Genomic DNA, 26,082 nt, shown 5'->3' on the forward strand with positions numbered 1-26,082 from the left:
AAAACACATCTGCTTTTTAGGCGCGACATTAAGTTTGTTGATTACCTTCGCCAGTTTGGTTGTATATTTCATGGCAATTATCATTGTATTATACTTATATATAGACTGCTAATTTCTTAGACTTTTCTTTCTTTCTGGAAAGGTAAATTGCTTTAACTAATAATTTTAAGATGGATAATTTAGTTATTAACATATTCAATTTAATTTTGATACATTCTTTCGAAATGTTGATTAGTTAATACTCGGCATCATTTTATATTTTGAAGTTATTTTAATTATCTTACATTTTAAGCCAGGAAAGTGACAATTATGTTGATGAACAAAGGCATATGAAGTCATCTTTTTCATCAAAAATATTTTATATTTCAATGTTTAGTATATTCTATCCCTCATATGGCTTTCGATATCTAAAGCTAACGTAAATTGGCCGTTTATTTTCACTTGTATGTATAGAGTTTGTAACTGAAACTTGTAGATGACAGTCTTGTCAAACTCGTGTTTTGTCGAGTGAATACTTATCTACTTGAATTTTGCTGTGTAGTCAGGAACTGGTGGATGAAATACTGTTCCTACAACCTTAATTGTTGGGCCCATAGTATCTTTATTTGCGTCAAGGATTTCTTTACACAGTCGTTGTTGTTATGGCTGTCCTCGGTTTATCTTAGAAATGCATACAATAGAATATAACACTCAGTAGAAACAAGAAATGGCTTATAATTATCATAGAAACTATAATGCAACAATATAAAAGTCGGGAGAAAAAAACGCTTTGCGAGACTATAAAGAAAAAGTAATTGCTGAACTTTCTCTCTGTCCTTATAGAGACAGGGAGGCAAATCAGTGCTGACATTTGGAATTCATGATAGTGAACCATTTAGATGTGTAAACAGTGCGCTGACCCAGGTCAGCATTGATCCAGGAAACCACGTATCAAAGATTTTCCGGCCGCGACCATTTAGTGGTATGTAAGATAACGTTACCTAATGTTTCCATCCTTTATTTAAGAGAGTAGAGTTAATGATATGTAGCTACTATTTTTTGCGAGTCGGGTGACCACGTAGATGCTTCAGTACTAGATGTATTTGGGCTTGACGAAAGTTGTCAGATTTGAAGATGTATCAAACTTGTTTGCTAACTACATGTCTACAATAATATAGCAATGCATACACACACTGTATATATATATATATATATATATATATATATATATATATATATATAATTTATATTATATATATACATGGCGATTGAAAAGTAACTGCCTATTTTAAAATACTTATAATTTATTTATTTACTCTTTTGTTTGTTTCAGTCATTTGACTGTGGCCATGCTGGAGCACCGCCTTTAGTCGAGCAAATCGACCCCAGGACTTATTCTTTGTAAGCCTAGTACTTATTCTATCGGTCTCTTTTTGCCGAACCGCTAAGTTACGGGGACGTAAACACACTACCATCAGTTGTCAAACGATGTTGGGGGGGGGGGACAAACAGAGACACACAAACATATACACACACATACATTTATATATATATATAACGACTGGCTTCTTTCAGTTTCCGTCTACCAAATCCACTCAAAAGGTTTTGGTCGGCCCAAGGCTATAGTAGAGGACACTTGCCCAAGGTGCCATGCAGTAGGAATGAACCTGGAACCATGTGGTTCATAAGCAAGCTACTTACCACACAGCCACTCCTGCGCCTATATTGATTATAATTTTTAGAAAAATGAATATGTGAAAACATAACTTCTCGTATGCACCCTTCAAGTCCTTCCAAAGTTGTTGGTTTGGTAGAGTAGACTTGCTCCTTTAACCAACCCCAAAGAAAAGAATCGCAGGGTGTTAAACCAGGGATTCTGGCCGGCCAATCACGCAGACCTCGATGACCCATCCATCGCCCAGGAAAGTTGGCAATTAGCCAATCACAAACAATAGCAAAATGTGGAGGAGCACCATCTTGCATAAAAATCAAATCTTCAATATTCTCCCAAGTACTGATAACTGGCCAGATTTCATCTTGCAGCCTGGTGAGGTACCTTTCAGCATTTGTGGCATTGCAAAGGATAAAAGAACCCACATTCCTGTCTGAAGTCATTCCACACCATACCGTTACCTTGGGCTGACTCTGCATTTTTGCAGAGGTAATATGATCTTCTGCCCAGTAGTGACAGTTGTTCACAAACTCACCAATCAATCCAGAGGATATTTGTTGACCATGTTTGTAGAGCTTCTAAATTTCAGACAAAATAATCGATCTGAAAAACAAAAAACAACATAGAATCAATTCCCAAACATTGAAGAACGTACACAACAAATTTGAGAAAAAAATTATAGTTAATAAAGGAATTATAAGTATTTTAAAATAGGGAGTTACTTTTCAATCACCCTCTCTCTCTCTCTCTCTATATATATATATATATATATATATATATATATATACTGGGTGCGATGGGTAAATTGTCGCCATTTTATATTTTTGATTTTGTCAACTACACAGCATAGTAGGGTCTGTGAGGAAAACACCACCATGACGCAATTCACTCTGCAAGAAATTTGGAAATGACATGCAGTGCTGTTTGGCATTCATACCGGAAAATCCAAAATGAACAAAGGGCAAACACAGAGCAACTGTTGGCTTGCTGTATCTCCAAAACATGTACCAAGAGTGATAAAAATCAAGCATCCAGTCAACATCATGGTGTTTGGAGTGATCACTAGTGATGGTGAAGTTATGCCTCAATTCACCTTCCCACACGCCCTCAGACTCAACACAGAGGCCTACATCAAGTGCCTAGAGGAGGTAGTGCTGCCCTGGGTCAAGAGGGTGGCTGCTGGAAGACCTTATGTCTGGCAACAGGACTCTGCACCATGGCACACAAGCAGGAGAACCCAGTCATGGCTGTTAGACAATTTCTGCGAGCACATCACCTTTAACATCTGGCTACCTAACTCCCTAGACTGCAACCCCCTTGATTATTATGTGTGGCACACTGTTGAGTGAGAGACCAACAAAATTTCTTGTAATACCAAAGATGAACTGAAGGCAAAGATTATGGCAATATTCACCAACTTAAACAAGAAGATCATCCACAATAGTTGCAGGAGATTCTAAAGTTGTCTGGAAGCCATGGTTGAAGCCAATGGTGATTTTCCTGAATAAATTTACTCTTTAGTATTTCAAGATATTTTTATGTAATTTTGGTAAATGTATCTGTTAAAATGAGATGTCAGTATTAATTTCATTTTTACGTAATTTAGACAACAGTTTATTCACTGCACCCTGTATGTGTATATATATATATATATATATGTGAATTTTTTTTTCTTTTTTCAGGAATTTTACCAAAATGTCCTTGCCACCACAATTTCATACAAGAACACCTGTAATACGAAAACTACCAAGTATATATTTTAAAATTCCTTTTAAAGAAATTTATTCATTGATACAATGTAGATAATGAAAACTACTGTTAAGAATTTTGTTTTGTATATTTATCATTTAAACTGCTTTCGTAAAAGTAAAATCAGTAAATATAGAAGGAAAGTTGTTTATGTAAGCAATTTCTCATACTCCATTTTTATATTTACAGGTGAAATACAATCAGCAGCTAAAGCAGTTGCTCCACCAAAGATACCAGGTATTCTCCGTACTTATTCTGATATAAAATCAAGCACATGAAAGAAACTTTTGTTTTATACACTAGGATTAACATGTATAATTTTGATTTGCAAAGCTAAGTTAATGTTAATTCACTGGAAATTTCTTTGAGGAGAAATAGTGCACCTAGCCTTTCTTAGGTCACCTAATTTGATGTGTATGAACTGCTGAATAGAGTTAATGTAGTGTGTTATAGGAGAAGGGGAATAGGCTGAGTGTGTTTCATATTGCAGATGTGAGGAAGCAAGATTATGCAATGTACTTAATGAGAAAGAGTGATGTTAGACAGAGAAAAGATGGATGAAGTGAGTCAATTTGGCAAAGGTGGTATACAAACAAGTTCTGAAGAGCAAACTGCTATAGTAAAAATCGATATATATATAGTGAACATGAAGAGTGTTAGTAAAAGTTTTTTTTCTTTTCATTCACATGGTTTTTTTTGTATGGATGCAGTGCAGAATGTGCTTGTTAATGCACTGTCCCACATCACCACATCTAGTACAAAATTATACCATGCATGCAGTCAGGATACTGTTCAAGGCTGCAGTCTTTTCTAGCTCTGAAGAATAAATCTAGTGATATATTCATGATCAACCTTGTGCATTCACCAGAGAAAGCAAGACCTAGCATTTGTTGAGTGTTAGGAACTTTCCCTACGCGTTCTTCAAGGATAGTGTGAATGCATTGTTGCGCTCATCTTGAGATGTATAGAGGCAGATTCATTGGTACTATTGACTAAGATGAAGTTGAGATGTTTCCCTTGCAGCATGTTTTTAAGGTTACCTGCAGAGAAGATCTGTACATCAGTCAAGAGATATTATGTTATATGTATTAAGTTTTGAGTAAAGAAAGAGGGCAAGATATGATGTGAGCTGTGAGAACTCTTGACTATATGCTGAGTGTTGCAAACATCAGAAAATCATTTTTACATTGTTTAAAGTTTTTGCTTTTCAATATTGTTTCTATGATTTAAGGTAAGAGTAAATACAGGAAAGTGTCTCTATGTAGCCATGAAATGACATATGTTGTTTCCAAAAGTAATTTTTTAAATCTGATGCAGCTACAGATGCCTTCTTTTACCATTTTATACTGCATGTTAAATTTCACTATAAGAAAGTTATGAATCTCAAGAGAACGGTCTTAACTTATAGATCTAAATTAGGAAATTAGTGCATGACTCTGATGAATTATGACTTTGATCCACAGCATACATGTTGAATTTAAATACTAAATAGTTTAATATCTTTCAGTACCATCTCTGATTTTACTTTTTTTTTTTTTAACTAGCCCTGAAGAATACATGTCATTTATTTAAATTAAGTCCAATTTTGAACTTTGAAACTACTCCTGCTAAATTCAAGATGTATTCTACATCTCTCACATCTTACTGTCAGTCAGTGAGTATCTATTTTAACTTCACTATTTTTTGTTTCAATTTATTTATATTACCAACAAAATGAAAATTGTCATAAAATTATCACTCCAGTTCCATAAATGTCTAATGACCAAAGTTACTTATAAGCCAGAGAAAAGATGGATGAAGTGAGTCAATTTGGCAAAGGTGGTATACAAACAAGTTTGAAAAACAGACATTAGAGATGTTCTGTACTGAGAAACAGTTAATTCAGTTTGTAAAGTAAGATCAGATAATGTGCCATGAGGAGAGATGGATATATGGGATAATAAATAGTTTATTGGTTTTATTAGTAAGTCTAATGCAGTTCTATACATCAGGTGTCTTGGGGAAATTTTGAACCTGGGTTCTCATTCCTAAGGTATTTTTCGGTGTTATTATTATTATTCAGGTCACTACCTGGAATTGAACTTAGAATCTTGGGGTTAGAACCCACACTCTTAACCACTACTCCATATGCTCAAAACATTGTGTTAACAACAAACAAGATGAGGACAAATATCCGTCAAATGTAAATAATGTTAGTAAGTCTAAGTTGATTACTTCTGTCTATCCCTATTGATATAACATTGTGCCCCACTTAATTTTGTGAGGCAAAAAAATAGACATATATGAGAGGTGAGGGCAAAGTGTCACAAGGCTCTTTGCAGCATGGTGGTAACATAGTGGATAAAGCATTAAAGGCAAAGAAAATATACTTTTGATCAATTAAAAAGGAAAATAAATAAATAAATATATAGTATATAAGGGATTTAACTTGTAAAATTGGATTCTACTATTTTACAAAGATGTTAGCTTCTGTTTTCCCAGCATTTCTGTTGTAAATTACTAACTAGAAAAAAAAAAGAAAAATTAAATTTTGATATGATACAATAGTGAATCCCTTGAGATATTGAGATGTTTTGCCAATTTATTGGCTTGGGGTACCACAAATGTACCAAATAGTGTACAATATACAATACAAAGAGAACAAAGATGTCTGAGTCAACAGATTACTAGCAAACCTGTTGAAAGGTTGGTAGTTTGTATCCTTGTACTACATTGTGTCCATACTCAGCACAATTAGATCTCACAATAGTATTATGTCCATACTCAGCACAATTAGATCTCACAATAGGTCACAATTGTAAGTAGTGGCAGTACAATCTTTCTTTAGGAGAAAGAGATCCAAGCCTAAGCCAGCAATCCAGCTCTATCAAACACTACACAGTTGCTTATAGTGTTGGAAATAGCAACCAAAGTTCCTTTATTTCAAACCTTACCATCTTAAAATCAAGACCAATAGTATGATGCAGTGTGAGATGCTCTGTAGAAAAAAGGATAGATACAGTTAGACACCTTTGATTATAGTTCTACTGAATCAGAGCTAACTTTAAACGAAGCAATGCAATACATCAGGAACCATTAAAGTTGATTCAAGAGTGTGTACACTACATGACATAAAGACCATTCACTTTAAGAAGGACTTCTACTATTCTGACATTTTTGATACCATTATAAAAATCTCAACCATTTGTTCTTGCAGAAAACAAAGGGGATTCATTCAGTGTCTGTTTCTTCCTGTAATTTTACAACACTCGAAGGATTTAAAGTTTCTGAAGGTATTTTGTATCTTTTTCATTCTTCTTTCTGCTTTTAATAAATTTTGTTCCTCATGTCTCAACACTGCTAACATTTTTGCTATTTCTTGAAATCTACACATTATTTGATCATCTCTCAGCATTTCTACATTGATTGTTATTTGTCAACATCTCTATTCTTTCTTTTAAATGTCAATATCTTTACACTATTAATCTGTCAACATATCTACACTATTCTTCTTAATAGCATACTTCTACATCTATATTTAAATAGTTATAGACTAGCTGGCCCTGTGCTGTCAAAAGTGATGGCTAATTGTAGTATTTTATATATAAATATGGATGGTAAATCAAATTAATACACTTGTCAACATTATCTAGTGGTTGTTTTTTGAGATTGATCATCGTTTGTTACTGAAAGAACGCTGGTTCACACGTACATTTACATACTTTCCTTGTACATGCACACACACATACATATACTCACACAGAGTTGAAACACTGTTTGATTTTTCTTTTCAGCATTGAATGTTCTCCATTGCACATACACACATTCACATACTTCCCGTTTAAATACATACACATATACTCACACAGAGTTGAAATGCTCCCACTATCAATTTGCCATCCTTATTCATCTATCACCCCCTTCCTTTCTCATTTATATGTCGTGACGGAGAAAAACACAAGAGTACTATAATTGTATATGTTTATCCATGTTACTACACAGGTTGATACCTCTAAATTAAAATTCTGCTATTTTCCTTTGATTTTTATTCTTTCTAAAAATATCCTAGCTACTTTCTGTCACAATTCTTGAATGTCTACTTCCACTTGAGACTTAAAGTATAGACAGATCCTCTGTGTCGTCTCTCATCAACATTCTAGAATTAGTAAAGTCTCCCTCAAACCATACATTACTGTCTTTATAATGAAAAACACATTGAGAAACATAGATCTAGATTTATAAAAAAAACAGGATAGTTGAAATAGTTTTTATCATGGATGACCAGAGTTCAATCAAAGTTGACCAAAAGTCAAAAAAGATCACCAGAGGCTAAACATCAATTTAATTGATAATGCAGTCCTTGCTATCACATGTATCACATGGCATACAATACATGGATGTATTAAGCAGGTTGTTTTTCATATTCACTCTCTTATACTACAATGTAATGCAGAATGTAAATATAAAGGGGTTCACTTATGGGGTAGCATTTTGTTCCAGTTTCATGATGTTAAGTGAATGAGTGGTAAATCTTCCTCTAGATTGCCAGTCAAGAAATGCTGGAAATCATCTTTCTTACCCAACTTCCCCGAGAGACAAACTTAATTCATATTTGTGAAGTTAATGATTTTTATCTACATAGATCACCATTACTTTTCTTGAACTCTGTATTTAGTTTGGTCTTCATCTTTTATAATTCACACCTGGTCAAAGAAGATTTGATCTCTTACTGTTTCAGATTTGATGAGTTTATGCAGGTCTTAATGGTCCCAAAGTCATACTACCATTTAATTTATACATATGCATGAAATAGTAACACAATTTTTAGTGTCACCTTGTGTGTGTGTGAGAGAGAGAGAGAGAGAGAGAGAGAGAGTTTGTGTACTGCATGTCTTCACAGTAACATCATTTGCCTAAAACAGTAACATTCTTTATGTTTCCTGTAAGCAATACATCCTGTACCTCTGTGCTTTCATCACTTCATTATGTGAAGACCAGTAGAAAAATACCTTACCTAAAAACAAGTAAGGGTTAGCAACAGGAAGGATATCCAGCCATTGAATACTTTCTTAATATGTTTGTCCAAACCATATATGAAATGTATTGATAAAAAAAATGAATGAATTTATACTCCTGCTTTACATTGCAGCTTTATCCTAATCTGAGAAAGCATTATAAAATTCCTACATGTTACACATTGTAGTTGATATCTCCTTATTCTTGTTAATTTCCCTTATTATTATTATTTTGTCTTCTGTAATCTGTTACTTTATCTCCCTAATCCTTTTGTTATTGCAATTACCCAACTGGAACTTCTTTACTTTGTTTATATTGCTCATGTCTTTAGGCGGGGGGGAAAAAACATGAGTTTTACTTACCTTTAAAAATCTTGGATTTTGTGATTGCATAAGAATTTGTTTATTGTCATTTTACTCATCACTTGTTCTTATCTATTTAACTTCAGCTGACAAAGATGCTGTACAATTGACAATGTATACCAAAAAGGGTAATTATCTTTCTAAAAGTTAGACAATTCATTTTGTGTCAAAGTTGTGTGTCATCATCATCATCATCATCATTTAACATCTGCCTTCCATACTGGCATAGGTTGGACAGTTTGCGTGTTCATAAATATTTCTCTTCCTTGTCATCATCATCATCACCGTCGTCATTTAACGTCCGCTTTCCATGCTAGCATGGGTTGGACGATTTGACTGAGGACTGGTGAAACCAGATGGCTACACCAGGCTCCAATCTGATTTGGCAGAGTTTCTACAGATGGATGCCCTTCCAAACGCCAACCACTCCGAGAGTGTAGTGGGTGCTTTTACGTGCCACCGGCATGCACACATATATATTATGTATGTATATATGTGTGTATATGTATGCATGCGTATGTGTATCTATACATACACTTATTTATTTATTGTTGAGTCAGGAGAAAGGCACCTATGCCTTTAGCAGGCCCTCTTAGACCAGTAAAAGTAATGCCATTAATGATCCTCGTGAACTTTTGCAAGTCAACATCTGCTGGAAAGACATGGATAGGGAAAGATTTCTAGAGTGGCACCATTCTGGGAAAGGACTTGGATTGGGAGTACAGGTAGTAATTAGTGTTGTATGGTAGGTGGGGCATCACAAGGATGATGAGAAATAAAGCAATAAGTGAGTTGGGAGTGCCTGAGTTGCAAGAGTTTAACTAGCTCTGAGTAACAGGCCATTATAACAGTTGTCAGAAAGAGAAAAGAGACAGTAGGACCAGTGGGCCAGAGACTGGAGTGTGTCTAACTGACTTTTCTACCAATCACTTGAAGATTGGCTCTTTTCTGGATATAGTCTGGGATACATGTGTGTGCAGCATTACCACTATTCCAGATGTGAGATCAATACCTCATTGTGGGATTCACCTAAGCTTTATAAAATATCAATAATTGTTGGGGATGAAGTATCTTCTGGCCCTGAGGAGAAGGGCCAGTCATTGAGATGCCGTTAAGGATGTGTTTTTGTCAGGAGAGATCCTTGGTGATAGTGAAGTCCAACATTTGGAGCAATTGCAAGGGCTCTAGTTATATGATGATCTTGATTAAGAAGGCTGTGGCGTGGTGACATTTTCTAGATGTGAGCAGCATTTGTGTTTTTGTGTCTTCTACTGAAAGAGACAAGTATGTTATATTTCCATTGGAGGATGCTTTCAAGATTTTTGATCATAGAATCAGTGCAGGTTTGGCTTGTGGCTTCTGAGTTGTAAGTGGATGATGCATGATAGAGGAAGGTTGAGCATGAAAGATATGTAGTGTCATTTCTATAAGAAAGGGAGTGTTTTTTGGCATGACATCAAGTGTGTATACATTGATTGTATAGAAGGAAGAGAGTGGGGTACAGCAGAGTAGATAGGATGAGAAACAGAAAAAGCTGAGTCAACACATGTTCTGATACAAAACTACCAATCCAAGAGATGAAACAGATGGAGACTACATGTATGTAAGTATATATATTATATATATGTGTGTGTGCATAAGTATATGTATCTATATATATATATATATATATATATATATATATACATATATATATATATATGTATGTATATCATCATCATCGTTTAACATCCGCTTTCCATGCTAGCATGGGTTGGACGATTTGACTGAGGACTGGTGAAACCAGATGGCTACACCAGGCTCCAATCTGATTTGGCAGAGTTTCTACAGCTGGATGCCCTTCCTAATGCCAATCACCCAGAGAGTATATATATGGTAAATGTAAGATGGAATATACGAGAATTTATTAATCATGACAATTGTTTTGACACATCTAGCATTGATCCCTCACAGGTGGAACACTCAACAACTGATTTGGGAGTATCCAGTGGTCCAGATATATCTCGTCAGTGATAAATGGACACAACTCGTTAAAATAACAGTTCCGCAATGTGACTTCTTGTTTTGTAGATAGAGGAAATATCTTCACTTATATAGAAAATGGGGAAAAAAAGAGAAATGAACAAGTCATACAGAAATAAACGCCCAATACGAGAAAAGTATCAGAAATAACCGTTAGAATATGACCATGCTGGGGCACCACCTTGGAGAATTTTTTAGTCAAATGAATCGACACCAGGACTTATTTTTTGTTTTTAAACCTGGTACTTATTCTATTGGTCTCATTTTCCAAAACTATATTTTATGGGGATGTAAACACACCAGCACTGGTTGTCAAGCAGTGGTGGGGGATAAACACAGACGCAAAGACACACACACATGCACACATGACGGGCTTCTTTCAGCTTCCATCTACCAAATCCACTCACAAGGCTTTGGTGAGTCCAAGGCTATAGTAGATGACACTTGCCCAAGGTACCATGCTGTGGGACTGAAAGTGGAACCATGTGTTTGGGAAGCAAGCTTCTTATCACAGAGCCACACCTATATATATATGAATGAGAAGCCTCTTTCAGTTTCTCTCTATCAAATTGCCACATAAAAAGCACTGACTACTCTATAAGATGGTTGGTGTTAGGAAGGGCATCCAATTGTAAAAACCATGCCAAAACAGACAGTGAAGCCTGGTGCAGTCTCCTTAGCCAGCTCCTGTCAAACCATCCAACCCATGTCAGTATGGAAAACGGATTTTAAATGATGATGATATACAAAATAGTAGCATAAAAGTGGATAAGAGGTTAGAAGATATGATATAGAAGACTGCTCTATTTCACAATTACATGCAGCTTTTTTACAAAAGCAATTACAAATGTTTAAATTACTCTCCAGATAAAGTTGTCTATTCTAGTAATTATTGTCCACACACTTCTTCATTTCTGTCAAACAACCTTTCCAAAAAAAAAGACTTACTTCTCTTCATGGTAGACAAACTCGTTAAAATTTGTGAACTTTACTGTGAGAGTTGTCTTTCTTTAGCACACTAAATGTAAATGAAACAAATTTGAATTTAGTAGTTCCTGATAACTAATTAAAGCACTGCAAAGCTTTCATTCCATTCTGTGATTCCCTTTTTGAAATATTCCTTAAAGGCTATGTCTCTATGCGACATTGCAATACTTGGTATATTGTAGGTGTCAGTGCTTTTCCCCATAGGCAATTGTGTCTAAAACTTGTTTCCATTTCACATTAAAACAATTTTTTGTTTCCATTGAAAACCATTCTGTGTCAGAATTTCTGAATCTTTATTAATATGCTTTGCAAGATTCATAATTTCTAGTTTTAATCATTTGAGGTGTTCTGTTGCAATAAAATAGTCACTGATTTTAAAGGAGGAAAATTATCTGAAAGATGATGTCTTAATTTGTTTTAAAACCTTCCCAATAGATTGTAAGTGAATTTGGTAGATGGAAACTGTGCGGAAGCCTATTGTTTATATATACAAATACAGATATATAAATGTGTGCATGTGTCTTTGTGTCTGTGCTTCTCCCACATACTGCTTGGCAATCAGTGTTGGTTTGTTACTCTTTTACTTGTTTCAGTCATTTAACTGCGGCCATGCTGGAGCACCGCCTTTAGTCGAGCTAATCGACCCCAGGACTTATTCTATCGGTCTCTTTTGCCGAACCGCTAAGTTACGGGGACGTAAACACACCAGCATCGGTTGTCAAGCGATGTTGGGGGGACAAACACAGACACACACATACATATATATACATATATACGACGGGCTTCTTTCAGTTTCCGTCTACCAAATCCACTCACAAGGCTTTGGTCGGCCCGAGGCTATAGTAGAAGACACTTGCCCAAAGTGCCACGCAGTGGGAATGAACCCAGAACCATGTGGTTGGTAAGCAAGCTACTTACCACAAAGCCACTCCTGCGCATTAGTTTGTTTCATTTGAAGAAATATTGGTCTTCAGCTAAGCATGTTGCAGTCTGAATTTTTTTTTATGAGAATTTCTTGATTGAATTGTGTATTAACTTTAAATAACGGAGTATATTATAATAAAAGGATACAAAACTACTTGGTCGGGTATTTCAATAAATATTAGGTAGAAAAAAAGTTTTAAAAAAGTGAGAAAAGAAATTTAGTTTGCAAATTACAAAGTTGTTGACTTTGGGTTGTTACTGTAGGCTTGGTCTGCTCTACTCACATAAACATATAGCACCCAGATAACCAGCGAAACTTTTGATAGTAATTTAGGTATCCAACACAGCAAAGAATTAGCTGTAGGATAGAGAATTCTATTGGAAGAAAGGGATTAGATATAATTGGAGTTTTTTTTTTTTTTATAATAAAATTGATGGAATGATGGAAATGGTAAGCCTTGTAATCTACAATTTCTAGTTTCTTTAATTTATATTCTGAGTTCATCCCTCCAAATTCAACAAAGCATGTACTAACCATTCACTTGTTCATTTCAATTAACTATAATCCTCCAGCAGGAATATTTCCATGTCCTTATAGCTAATGTTAGAAGTCATTTCTTAAATACCTTTGATATTTGTTTTTTGCAGGCACTCAAAATAAAATGATACTACTGGCACTTATGTGCTGTGTAGATTTATCACCACATTTTACTGCACATGAGAAGCCATTTTCATGCTACCCAGTTATGATCATTAGAGGATCTAGCATGCTTAGATCTTGGACTTGTGAGTGGTTTGAGGTATACATTCTTTCACAGTACTTTCCTATTATTGACAGCCGACTTTTTATTTACGAAAGGAATTTTTTGAAGAGCGAAAATGTAAAAGTAATTGTTCAAGAGGGATAAAAATTTATAGAACTGTGACTTACAGCAACAGCAAAGAGATAAATTCTGAATGTGATGGGCAATGTATTTGATGAGACCTATGGAGAAAATGTTCTGCTATTCTGTAGCAATGAAACATGGCCATTGAATGCAGAGAGTCTTCAGTAATTACAGATGCATGAATATGATTCATTAAATATACTTTGTTAAAAGAAAACTGAAAAAACACTTAAAATCAAAATGACTAACACTGTTAACACAATGTCTGAAGTAAAATTTAATCTTATGATTATGCGGTCAGTTGTCAAGTAATCTAAACTCATTTATGACATCTTTTATTTTTTACTTGTTTCAGTCATTAGACTATGGCCATGCTGCGGCAATGCATTGAAAAATTTTAGTTGAATCAACCCCATAACTTTTTTTTCCTTAAAACCTGGTACTTATTCTATCTCGTTTGCCAAACTGCTAAGTTATGGGGATGTAAACACACCAACACTACTTGTCAAATGGTAGTTGGGGACAAACACTAACATGCATGCATACATACATATACTAGTTGAATTACTCAGAAAAGTAGGGGTTATTTCTAGTTCCCCTTCCCATTACATTGTTTCATGTCTTATCCCATTCCCTGTTCAGTTCCTGTTTTAGTTCTGCTCCCATTCCTATCCCCAATCCTATGTCAATATAAAAAATTTAGAATCTGGTGTAATTAAGCCATTAAATATTTTATTAACATTTATAGTAATAATTTATTGCTAAAATTAGGTATTACAAACTATTAATACAATTAGTAGGTGAATATGGAATGTCCCTATAATATTTTAACAAACGACTGTACATCTGAGTAAAATAAGTTAGGTAGATAGATTTACAAATACATTGACAAATAGTTCATGTATTGTAGCTGGTGTTGTCGGATGTCATAGCTTATCGTAGCTGATTTGTAAACATGTGTACAGCGCCACTCCGTAGGGGGCCCATTATAGATTTTTATTGAAATCCAATTTGTCCATTATACAAATGGATGTTAGGAACAAATAAATAACAAAATTGGATTTAACGTGGAAAATTATTTCAATATACCCAAATTTGAAAATTTTGACATAATTCTAAAATCTCACAATATGTGACAGCAAGAGGGAAGAAGACCCAACAAAAGTAGATAGACAGATAGTTATAGGACATCACACACACAGAGAAATTTACAAATGTACATGCTGGTAATCACAAGTTTAAAATGGTGTGTAGTAGATATATATATATATATTACCAGCGTCACCTTACTGGCACGTGAAAAGACATTCGAGTGAGATCATTGCCAGTGCCAGTGGACTGGCTCCTGTGCAGGTGGCACGTAAAATACACCATTTTGAGCGTGGCCGTTGCCAGTACCGCCTGACTGGCCTTCGTGCCGGTGGCACATAAAAGTACCCACTACACTCTCAAAGTGGTTGGCGTTAGGAAGGGCATCCAGCTGTAGAAACTCTGCCAAATCAGATTGGAGCCTGGTGTAGCCATCTGGTTCGCCAGTCCTCAGTCAAATCGTCCAACCCATGCTAGCATGGAAAGCGGACGTTAAACGATGATGATGATGTATGTTTGTGTGTGAGTGTTGCTTTGCGATGGACAGCAGAAAAGCCACCCTCTCTCCTTAAAACTACGTATTCCTCACACCTACCTTTCTCTGTGTGTATGTGTTGTATCTACATATTTACGAAAGTATGTATGCAGCGTCACATGTATATGACATCTGTATTAACGTTCATCTCATTGCAACCACTGTTCTCGCCTTCACTGGTATAAGTCACCCTCTCTCTGCTACTACTTTTCCCTCTGACTAATACGTTTTGCAACCTTCTCATTTTATCATAATTCGCCCAATGCCCCTAGGAGGGGGACATTATAGATTTTTATTGAAATTCAATAAGTCTATTATTGAACTGGATGTTAGTGTAACATGTATGTAAAATTTTGTAAATATTGGTTCACTGGTTTAGGCACTTAGATGGTAACAGACAGACAGAAATTGCTATTTATATATTAGATATATATGTGTATGTGATGGGCTTCTTTCAGTTTCCATCTACCAAATCCATTCACAAGGCTTTAGCCAGCCTGAGGTTATAGTAGAAGACACTTGCTCAAGGTGCCATGAAGTGGGACTGAACCTGGAACCACGTGGTTGGGAAGCAAACTTCTTACTCCATAGTCATGCCTGCACCTGTTAAAAATTAACAAATCTATTCATTAGTCAGTTTAGACCTTTCTTTGTAATTACCTGTGATTTATAATATGCTGGAAATTAGTGAAAAATAACTCTAATGTCAGTTTTTCTTATGCAAACACATTGTAGGGTACTTTCCTATTACAGACAGCCAATTTTTTATTTACTAAAAGATTAGTAAATATACTATTACACTTATGAGATGAATGTAATAGTTGATTGGCAGACTTTCAGAATAGCTGGCACTACCTCATAGAGAAAGAAACAAGCAAAGAATTGTTCTGTGAAAGAACATTTTGCCCAAAACAATTTTTTACATATGATCCAAGACATTCCAGTTATGACCATCATGTCTTGTCGCATATCATGCTTCATCATCCCATTGTGCTTCCTTTTTTTTTTCAGTAAAGAAGATTTGGTTGCTATTTCTAGCTGATCAAGTGACCACAAAATTTTGATCGTCAGTAATACACTGAGTTTGATTTAATTGACTGTTTCTCTCTGATTTCATACTGAAGTTAAATATCAATATTTTGATTCTCTTTACTTTTCACCAAGGCTGTTCATTTCTAGATTTTTGTATAATTGGAAGGTAAAGGGCATCATCTAACTATACACGATCAACTACAGTTATCTAACAACTTAAATTAATGGCCAGCTCTTTGATTATTGGAGTTGGGTCTGTACTGATAGTACTTTACTGAAGGACACAATAGAGTACTTGATCTGAGAATCACATTGCTTCAGTTCACACATCTGAAAGTGAGTCCCAACAACAGCTAGTAAGAGGTTAACCCTACAATAGACTGACATATCATTTATGGAGTCATGTACCAGAATTGCTTAAATGCTGTTGACTCAAGACAGACTTCAACTATTCTGGAACTATATGTGTGTGAGTGTGTATACAACTATGTATGTAATGATCTTGGACCTGCAAACTTTTTTCCTAATAAACCATTTCCTTTGTTTTCTCTTTCAGAAAGAATTTCATGCTAAAATCAGTCCATTACATTTCTCATCAATTGATCTTTGTTGGATGTTATCATTATGGACTGGCAAGATCAACTCTGGTTAGTTTCAAACATTGTATCACACAATTTTTCTTTTATTTCTCTGTGTTTAGTTTATACTCTCTGAAAGTGGGTAAATAAACAGTGTTAAAGGAATATAGCCTGTAAATACTTTGTTCTTTATAACAAGACCTGGCGTCTCAAAATGTATACATGCAAGCATAGCCATAATGTTAAATTCATTTTGCTGTTATATAAGAGGGGATGCTGAAAAGTTCCTGGCTTTAAGGGTATCGCGAAAGGCCTAGTTGGAGGTTCAGCCTTGCAAGTTTTTTTACAAGGCTTAGAAAAGCTGAAGGACTTCCACAATAAGGAGAGGGGAATATATTGAATAAAATAATAATTAACTGATCCTCCTGTGTTTTCTTTTACCCAAAGCCAGGAACTTTTCAGCACCCCCTCATACATCCAGTTTCACTCCAACCATGCTGCACTTTCATTAAATGTATTCTATCATAACCTTGGGTCAATCCAAGTCTTGTGAGTAAAATTGGGTAAGCAGAAAGGATACAAAAAACTGCTGGACATATTGTACCTGTTATTGGATAATATATATATGTATGTGTATGGACATAAGTAGCATGAGATGTGGTGTGCAAGAGAGACAACTGCGTTGGTATAGTCATGTGTTACATATGGATGAGGACAGCTGTGTGACACACCCTAGCAGTAGAGGGAACCTGTGGAAGAGGTAGACCCAGGAAGACCTGGGATGGTGAAGCATGACCTTCGAATGTTGGGCCTCACGGAAGCAATGATGAGCAACTAAGACTTTTGGAGATATGTTGTGCTTGAGAAGACCTGGCAAGTCAAGTGAGACCATAACCATGGCCTATGCTAGTGCAGCATAACCGGCCCATTTGAGACTACCCTTTCAAAGTCATCTGGAGGGCATGGTTGAAGCTAATGACGATTTTATTGAATCAATTTACTCATTAATATTTCAAGATATTTTTATGTAATTTTGGTAAATATAATATCTGTTAAAATGAGATGTCAGTGTTATTTTCATTTTTGTGTAATTTAGGCAATTTATTCACCGTACCCTGTATATATATATATATAATCAATTTCCTGGTTTAACAGAACCATCTGGTCCTTGGAATCTATTCTGTTGCAAGTACTCTGACCAAGTCTCTCGTCTTGGGATAACTGGAATTGGCTATCTTTATGTACTACTGCTTCTTACTGCAGAAACTCCTAAACTCTATTTCTTGCAACATACCCCTCATCAATCTTGCCGGCCCTTACAAAGGCCAGGGTGTTATCCTTCTTCCTCTAACAGAGTATAAAATAGAATTATTGGTCTTTTAATATTCATCAATCTTCTTGACTTGGTTGATTGTCTTTTATTGTTTCACAATTTATTAAATAAATATAAATGTCCACTTTCATGTAGATGGCAGAGATAGATTTTCGATTTTCATTATCTAAGGACAATGTCATATCTAAGAGTTGTTTTTTTTTTCTCCACTACCATCATTTAAGTGGTTTTCTTTTGCACATTTTCTGCAAGGATCTCATTTGGTCCCTAAATGTTTGTTTCCGTATTCAAAGGTGTAGTTAAAGCATAATCTTAAAGAGTATTTGGTAGTAGTAAAATTATCATGCAGAAAAACATTTGCAAAACATCTAAGCCATGCTTGCATAGTGACTTATTGATTTCTTACTTTTGCATAGGTTTACAACTATGTAAATTATGTATAGTCAATTAAGTCATCTCCAGCATATGACTGGTACATCTTTTAATGAAAATAATCAAAATCTGGTGAGATTTGAACTCAAAATGTAGAGGGAAAGAACAATGCAATGAAAGATGTTCAGTACTTAACTGATTCTACCGCTCTTCTAACCAAAATATTCTAGAAAAATATTTTCTTATTTAGGCCATAAAGTCAGCAGTTTTGAGGAGAGGAGTCATTGATTTCATCAATCTCAATGCTTGATTGATCCTGGAGGAATGAAAATTGAAGTTGACTTTGGTAAGATTTGAACCCAGAATGTAAAGAGTCAGAAGAAATTTCACAAGGCCTGATGCCCTAACAATTCACTAAATGATAACTGATTGAAAATATTTTGAAGTAAAACCTGAAACTTAATTCAAACATTGTAAGATTCTAATGTGACATTACGTATATTATATGTATTATGTATTTTATTTTCTTCTTCTTTCAAGATGTGGCTTCACCTACCTATCTTGTGTTTCAAGTACCTGATGAGATTAAGGGAATGAATGAAGTTAAAATAGCAATTGATACAAAAGATTTACAGTATGTTTGGGACAAGTAAGTAAAAAAGAATTGGTGTTATTTTATACCAGGTAGAATAAAGTTACTATATATACTCGCAGGTAGGTCGCACCCTTAGTTTTGGGTTATCAAAATAGGTATTTGCAGTTAACTCGCAAATAGGCCACACTGTAATCTGGGGAGTTACATGGCTTTTTTTAATGTAAATATAACTAATACTCTTTTACTTGTTTCAGTCATTTGACTGTGGCCATGCTGGAGCACCGCCTTTAGTCGAGCTAATCGACCCCAGGACTTATTCTTTGTAAGCCTAGTACGTGTTCTATCGGACTCTTTTTGCCGAACCGCTAAGTTACGGGGACGTAAACACACCAGCATCAGTTGTGAAGCGATGGTGGGGGGACAAACACACACACATATATATATATATATATATATATATATACGACGGGCTTCTTTCAGTTTCCGTCTACCAAATCCACTCACAAGGCTTTGGTCGGCCCGAGGCTATAGTAGAAGACACTTGCCAAAGGTGCCACGCAGTGGGACTGAACCCGGAACCATGTGGTTGGTAAGCAAGCTACTTACCACACAGCCACTCCTGCGCCTATAATATTTGTTAAATATTATCAAATATTTACCTTTATTTCAAAACTTTGCTCACAAATGTTAAAACATCTTTACAGAGGTGACTTTATGAAAGTCTAATCAACTAAAAAAAAAAATCATTAAATACCAACTTGACAAGAAAATTTCTACTTCAGATCCCTGTGATAAGTCACACCCCTGATTTTTATCAAAGTTTTTGGTTAAAAAAGTGCAACCCATTGAAAAGTATATACAGTATATAGAAGTAATCCAGCCTTTTAAAAACATGAAAATGAACCAAAAGGGAAATGTGTTAGAGAGATAAACATGTTAATATAACAGTGAACATGTGATCCTCTCTGTGGACCTTTAACTTGCTATATATAGCAGCCAAATCTCTTAATTCAGACCCCATTTTCTTGTTCTACAAATTTTTTTTTTATGGCTTAGTCTGAAATAAAATGCACTGCCCATGACTTTCTCAGGCCTTTTGTTTGCTGAGTGGGTATGATTTATGTTAAATAATTATTCATTAATCAGCATCTACAGGGAACGTTCATGATGGAACAACAATACTGGTAATGATAGTAATTATAATGATTAATTTTCATAAAGAAGAGTATAGCTGATTATTTGATTAAATCACAATTTCTTTTTATCTTGGTGGAGGGCTTGCATTGTTCAGTGGCTCTGAGAGTCTAGTGCTCCTGGCAGGCTCACCTATGGTCACAATGTCAAAGAAGAGGAACCAGGCTGAACACAAACAGCCTCATTTCAACATCATAGGCTGCAGCAATGAATTCTCAATCTTCTCATGCTACAACAATACATGTATACAAGCTTCAAGTGATTACTTCATGAGAGAGAGAGTGCTGCTTGCTTTCCTTTTTTCACAATTTGTGAGATACCAGAACTTGTAATTTGAAACCAGCTATTGTTGCTTTGAGACTGACTTTTGTCATCCATAAGTAAACATAGCATCATCAGTCAAATGCAATAACTTCAGTTTAAAATAGATCATTGACAAATTATTTTTTTGCACCTAAATATCTTCTATTTTATTTTCTCTGAGGTTATATTAATTTATATTTAAAAAATGGTGTAGTATCATCTCTCTACATTATATATTCGGACTAAAACAGTTATCTCTTGCATGCTGATATCTTTGATGTTGAATCACTTTCTCAACTCATTAATTTTTCTTGTGAGTGAATATTGCATACATATTATGTCATAGTCAGCTCATTCCCTTCAATTAAAGTAAGTTCAATACTACACATAGCACTTCTTGTTTTGGCCTCTTATTATTTGTTTTGTAGACAAGTTGCAATAGTTTTGTTATCAACGAAGATAACAGTTCTCTAAATTTCTCTATTTCCTTCCATAACTAAAATGCCATCAGTATTGTGTGATTATGTGGGTGTTTTGAAAATACCTCTTGGAGTGACAACCATGCAATGCATAGTTACAGATTGCACTTTGGCAAGGTATAGCTCCCTTTCAGTCACCATACCAGGGATACAGCAAAGTCATAGGACTGCAGCATGGTGGATTGTGAAGAGGTAGTGGAAGAGCTGTACTGAGCTAATGGTGCTTCTTACATTGATGCTGAGCATGAGACAGTTAGAAGATCAATGGTCAGGATCACCAAACGCTATCAAGAGAGTAACTGCAATAAATCCATGGTTGTGTAATCAGCCAATGTAAGATTCACTATGACTCAAGTTCCCGATTCAAATTCATAATAATGGAATTGGATGGCAGCAGAGTCATGGTAATCCAAAAAAGCAGTGCAACCAAAGAAGACTCATATTATTTGTAATTATCAACTAAATATATTAAAATAAAATGTTTACTTTTTAAACACTCAATCCTTTTTTTATTTTTTATTATTATTAAATATTACATTAATTTCAATTCCTTGCAGAATTCACCCAGACCCAAATGATAGTGAATTTACAATTGATCAAGTAAATGAATTCATATCACAAATTGAATTATTTTACTATGAGGTTTTGAAAATAAAAATCACTGTAAGTATGAAGTTTTACAATATTGTGATAAGAAATTTTAAAGTTATACTTGGAATTGATTCATCTTTTTATTTTTTACTTGTTTCAGTCATTAGACTGTGGCCATGCTGGGATACTACCTTAAAGGATTGTAATGGAATGAATTGACCCTAGTGTTTATTTTTTGAAATCCTAGTACTTATTCTATTGATCTCTTTTGCCAAATTGCTAAGTTACAGGAATGTAAACACACCAACACCAGTTGTCAAGTGGTATTGAGGGACAAACAGACACAAAGATACACATACATATAAGGGTGGGCTGAAAAGTTGACAGGCTGACTATGAAGGAGTGATGCTTGAGCTATGAAATCTTGCATGCATTAATTTCAACTCTTCTTATTAACTGCATTGTTTTTTTCCAGGTAAACTGGCATTTTACTGTTCAAAAGAGACTTCAAAAGTAACTAGTAATGACTCCTCTTGAGAATGGACAAAATTTGGCTTCATGGTGTTATTAAGTACCTGCAGAAAAAGGGCTTAGTCCCCTATGACATTCATACTGATATGGTTGCTACATTAGGGGATGATACTCCAGCTTTATCAACAGTGGGCAGCTCAATTTAGGAGGGGATGGGAGAGTATAGATGATCCTAGGTCTGGATATCACCACCAAGGAAAACAATCGTATATACCACATGGTGATAGATGACCAGTAGTTGACAATAAATCAAGTAGCCAATGTTATTAGCATACTGCATGAGACAGTTGAGAATATTCTGCTCAATGAACTTGGCATGACGAAAATTTTTGCTTGGTGGTTGCCATGTCTTCTGACACTTGATTGAAAGCATGCCAGGGAAAATCTGACATTGAGGTAGATCCATCTAGTTTTTTTTAATGTTTCTTAACCTTGGATGAGTGTTGGGTTCATCACTTTGAGCCAGAACAAAAACATGCTCCATGCAATGGGGATACCCTTCCTCACCTGCTCCAAAGGTCAAGGTCATTTCATCTGCAGTGAAGGTGATGCAAACAGCAATGTGTTTATTAACTATCTTCAAAAGGGCCACACTATCTATGAAGAGTACTATGTCAACTTGCTAAAGCAGTTATGAAAGCCCAGGAAAACTGATGAAAGGGGTCTTGTTTCATTAGGACAATGCTCCAGCACACAGGTCCCTACTTTCAATGGCTGCTGTGCATGACTGTAGCTTTGAATTGGTTGATTACACTCCCTATTCTCCTGATTTGTCCCCATCTGACTATCATCTGTACCTCAAAATGAAAAAAACACCTGGCTGGGAACCAGTATCATGGTGATTACATCATATCTGCTGTTGATGACTTTGACCAAAAGGATGAAAGCTTCTTCACCAATGGGATCCAAGCACTGCAACACTGATGGAAGAAATGTGTGGATCACAAGGGGAGATATGTTAAAAAAATAAACCTTGTTTGGTCACATTTCATTAGAGCATCTTGGTCAACCTATGAACCTTTCAGTTGGCCTCTCGTGTGTGTGTGTGTGCCACAGACTTCTTTCAGATTCTGTCTACCAAATCCCTTCAAAGTTTTGGTCAGCTCAAGGCTATAGCAGAAGATACTTCAGTGAGACTGAACTTGAACCCTGTAGCTGCAAAGCAAACTTCTTATCACTCACCCATGTGCATAATTTTAACATTGGAATTTAACTGAGTAGATTTGCATGGCTGTTAGACAGATTACATCTGAATTTACTGATTGCTACATAATGTTAACAATTTTCTTAGAGCAATTAAACCTACTTGCAAGTCAGGTTCACAAAGCTCTTTAACTTCCTAGCTGAGGCTTTTACATATGTTCTTCAAAAAATTCTGAATATCTTCACTGCTTTGATTGATCAACTCATGAGTTTTAGGTATGGCTGTATGGTTCATTTCCAAGCATCTTCCAAGTGTATTTTCTAGATGCAAACTGAAAGAAGCCTATCATATATATGTGTATGTATCTTTGTCTTGATATCACACAACTGTTGTAAATGAGCATCATCATACAGTGCCATTTATTTTCAATCTTCTATGAAAATATATCTGGCCATGGAGAAATACTTGCTTAAAAACAGGTGTGGGTGGGTGACAGAAAGGGTGTCTGACTGTACAAAATCTGTCTCAATGAGCTCTATCTGACCTATGCTAGCATGAAAAAGTGAACATTAAAACAATGATGTTGATGTTAGTGTGTAACAGTTGCTGCTCCTTTGAAATTATCACTGGCAGTATGTGTCCTAGTAAACTGCTCTTAAAGCTGTCTTAAAAAGAATGTATTGAGTGATATAATCTTAGAATCTTGTTAAGACTATTGCATAGAGATGTATAAATTGTTTGAAAGAAGATATCTTTAATATGATATATAACCATCCATAATTAGATCCATTTTTCAAAATTGAGTTTTCCAGATTTCTAACAACAAAGTCAAGTGTTTAACAAGTTTAAACTTTTTTTTTTTAATATTATCCCTCATTTTATTAAAGATTGGGCATTTCAATTTGTTTGTACCACATTTATAAGGGTGTCTCAATTCTCTTCCAGAGTAAAAAGTTCTCTTTCAGGCCAAAATTAAGTGTTGACTGTCTCAATTAGTAACTACTTTTATAGTTCCAACATATCAATCTTTAAAACCTGTTCTTTTTCTCAGTTTATTTAAAATTTTTATTTGAAATAAAGTGAAATGGTTTTTCTTTATTTTTTAGTCATTGAAATTAATCAAAATCAGGAATGCTTTGGCCTCAGTCTCTGTTAATGGAGTGTTCAAAGTAAGTTTTATTTTTTCATATTTTTCTAAAAAAATTTTCCTTTGTCTACTTTTGTCTGGCATTTTCTTTTTTGATTGATGACTATAAAATTTAAGTTTCATGTATATAAAATCATATCTTTACTTTATTAATATATGCATTCAAGAACAATAATTACATAGTTGCATGTACTGAAAGAGGAGTCCAATGAGCCCATCAATGAGTCACTGCTTAAAACCATATAAACAAAATACATCTTTCTACCAGGAAAGTTTTAGTCTAAGGCAAATTGTCACACTGTCTCTGGTCTTTAACTCTTTAACATTCATATTTCTCTGTCAAATGTAATGTGTATTTATTCACATTAATTTGGTCTTGCATTACCTTGTAGCTTTAAGATTTCAATGACATGAATAATATTTACAAGAATAATATTTCAGGGTAAGTGTGAGAGGTTGGATCTGGCCAGTTTGAAATAAAACAAGTATATTATCTTGGCCAGATATGGCTAGTTTAAATGCTAAAGCAGTAGTTCTCAAATGGTGTCTATATGGCCCCTGAAGGTCCATATAAGATTTTTGGGGGTTCAAGCAACAAAATGGTAAATTGGGGATCAACGATAATATTTTAAGGGCCCCTGAAAAAATTTTGCTTTAGATGTATGTATTGATATGTATTGCAAGAAACAGCTAGGTTTCTTTCTCCAACATTTTGCATAGTTCAACCTACACAAATAAATGTTTGAAAAACAAAATAGGAATTTTGAAAGAAGTTTCTAAACATTGAATGGCTATGCGGTGATCCACCAGAATAAAATAGCAATCAATGGGAGTCCATATATGAAAAATGGTTGTGAACCTCTGTGCAAGAGGATTAATCATTCTTTATCAGCATCAACTAAATCTAGATCATACCATTCTTTCACAAATATAAATTTATTTTTGATGATAATGATTATTTATTGAGTGGGTTTTATACTGGTGTTTGTAGTGGTTATGGTGGTGGGGGTTCTTTGTAATTACTCTGCTAAGATAGATAGTTCTGTCTCAGAATTTAACCTCTCATCATTTTATTGACTATGTATTATTTGTCATTTATGTATTTTGTCTAATTTCAGCTTTGTTCTTCAAATCATCTTGTTCATATTCTTGGATTATTCTGCCAGATGTCTGTAGAACAGCTGAGTTTTATTTACACCACTTAATGGAGAATATATCATTGGTTTATGATCTGTATTATGACTATTTTATTCCTACTCTGTATAATATTCTTTTATAAGAAATCACTATTTCAATAAAACATTTTTTGCACTTTAAAAAAAAAATTTGCAGAAACAACAAACAAACAATCAAACAATGTTTTAGTTTATTGACTTATAAATTCAGCTTGTTTTCCATATAAAACTAGAAACAAACTACATCACTTCTATGATGGTGATGCTTGTTTATATATGTTCAGTTATGTGTATGTGTATTATGACCATAGTGCTTCAAACGTCCAAACGGTCACCATAATCGCTGAAGAGTCAATAACAGACGACTTCATGGTTGAAGACATCGACAAACCAGCCAAACTCAAGAA

The 26,082-nt window shown here is 34.9% G+C and overlaps 1 protein-coding gene across 2 annotated transcripts; it reads left to right on the forward strand.

Annotated features, from left to right (window-relative positions):
* Window positions 1-25,854, forward strand: LOC106880646 (centromere protein L). 2 transcript variants are annotated; one of them, XM_014930688.3, is made up of 13 exons: window positions 3-142; window positions 823-961; window positions 3,334-3,401; window positions 3,590-3,637; window positions 4,945-5,054; window positions 6,597-6,672; window positions 8,844-8,885; window positions 13,339-13,490; window positions 16,790-16,880; window positions 19,057-19,165; window positions 21,645-21,750; window positions 24,460-24,522; window positions 25,619-25,854. In XM_014930688.3, the coding sequence occupies exons 3-13, from the start codon at window positions 3,347-3,349 to the stop codon at window positions 25,703-25,705; spliced, it is 939 nt and encodes a 312-aa protein (XP_014786174.1). In that variant the 5' UTR covers window positions 3-142; window positions 823-961; window positions 3,334-3,346; the 3' UTR covers window positions 25,706-25,854. The 2 variants fall into 2 exon arrangements, with proteins under 2 accessions (XP_014786175.1, XP_014786174.1); XM_014930689.3 differs by lacking the exon at window positions 823-961 and having other exon boundaries at window positions 1-142.
* The last annotated feature ends 228 nt before the right edge of the window (window positions 25,855-26,082 follow it).

Source organism: Octopus bimaculoides, chromosome 3, assembly GCF_046866305.1.
Source record: "Octopus bimaculoides isolate indiv1 chromosome 3, ASM4686630v1, whole genome shotgun sequence".
Classification (NCBI taxonomy): domain Eukaryota; kingdom Metazoa; phylum Mollusca; class Cephalopoda; order Octopoda; family Octopodidae; genus Octopus; species Octopus bimaculoides.

Bases quoted from the DNA above. Each gene is read 5' to 3' on its own strand.
- LOC106880646 (XM_014930689.3), top strand. From the start codon at position 3,347: ATGTCCTTGCCACCACAATTTCATACAAGAACACCTGTAATACGAAAA. The intron at 3,402-3,589 runs GTATATATTTTA...TTATATTTACAG, and splicing joins TGTAATACGAAAACTACCAA to GTGAAATACAATCAGCAGCT. The intron at 5,055-6,596 runs GTGAGTATCTAT...TTGTTCTTGCAG, and splicing joins TCACATCTTACTGTCAGTCA to AAAACAAAGGGGATTCATTC.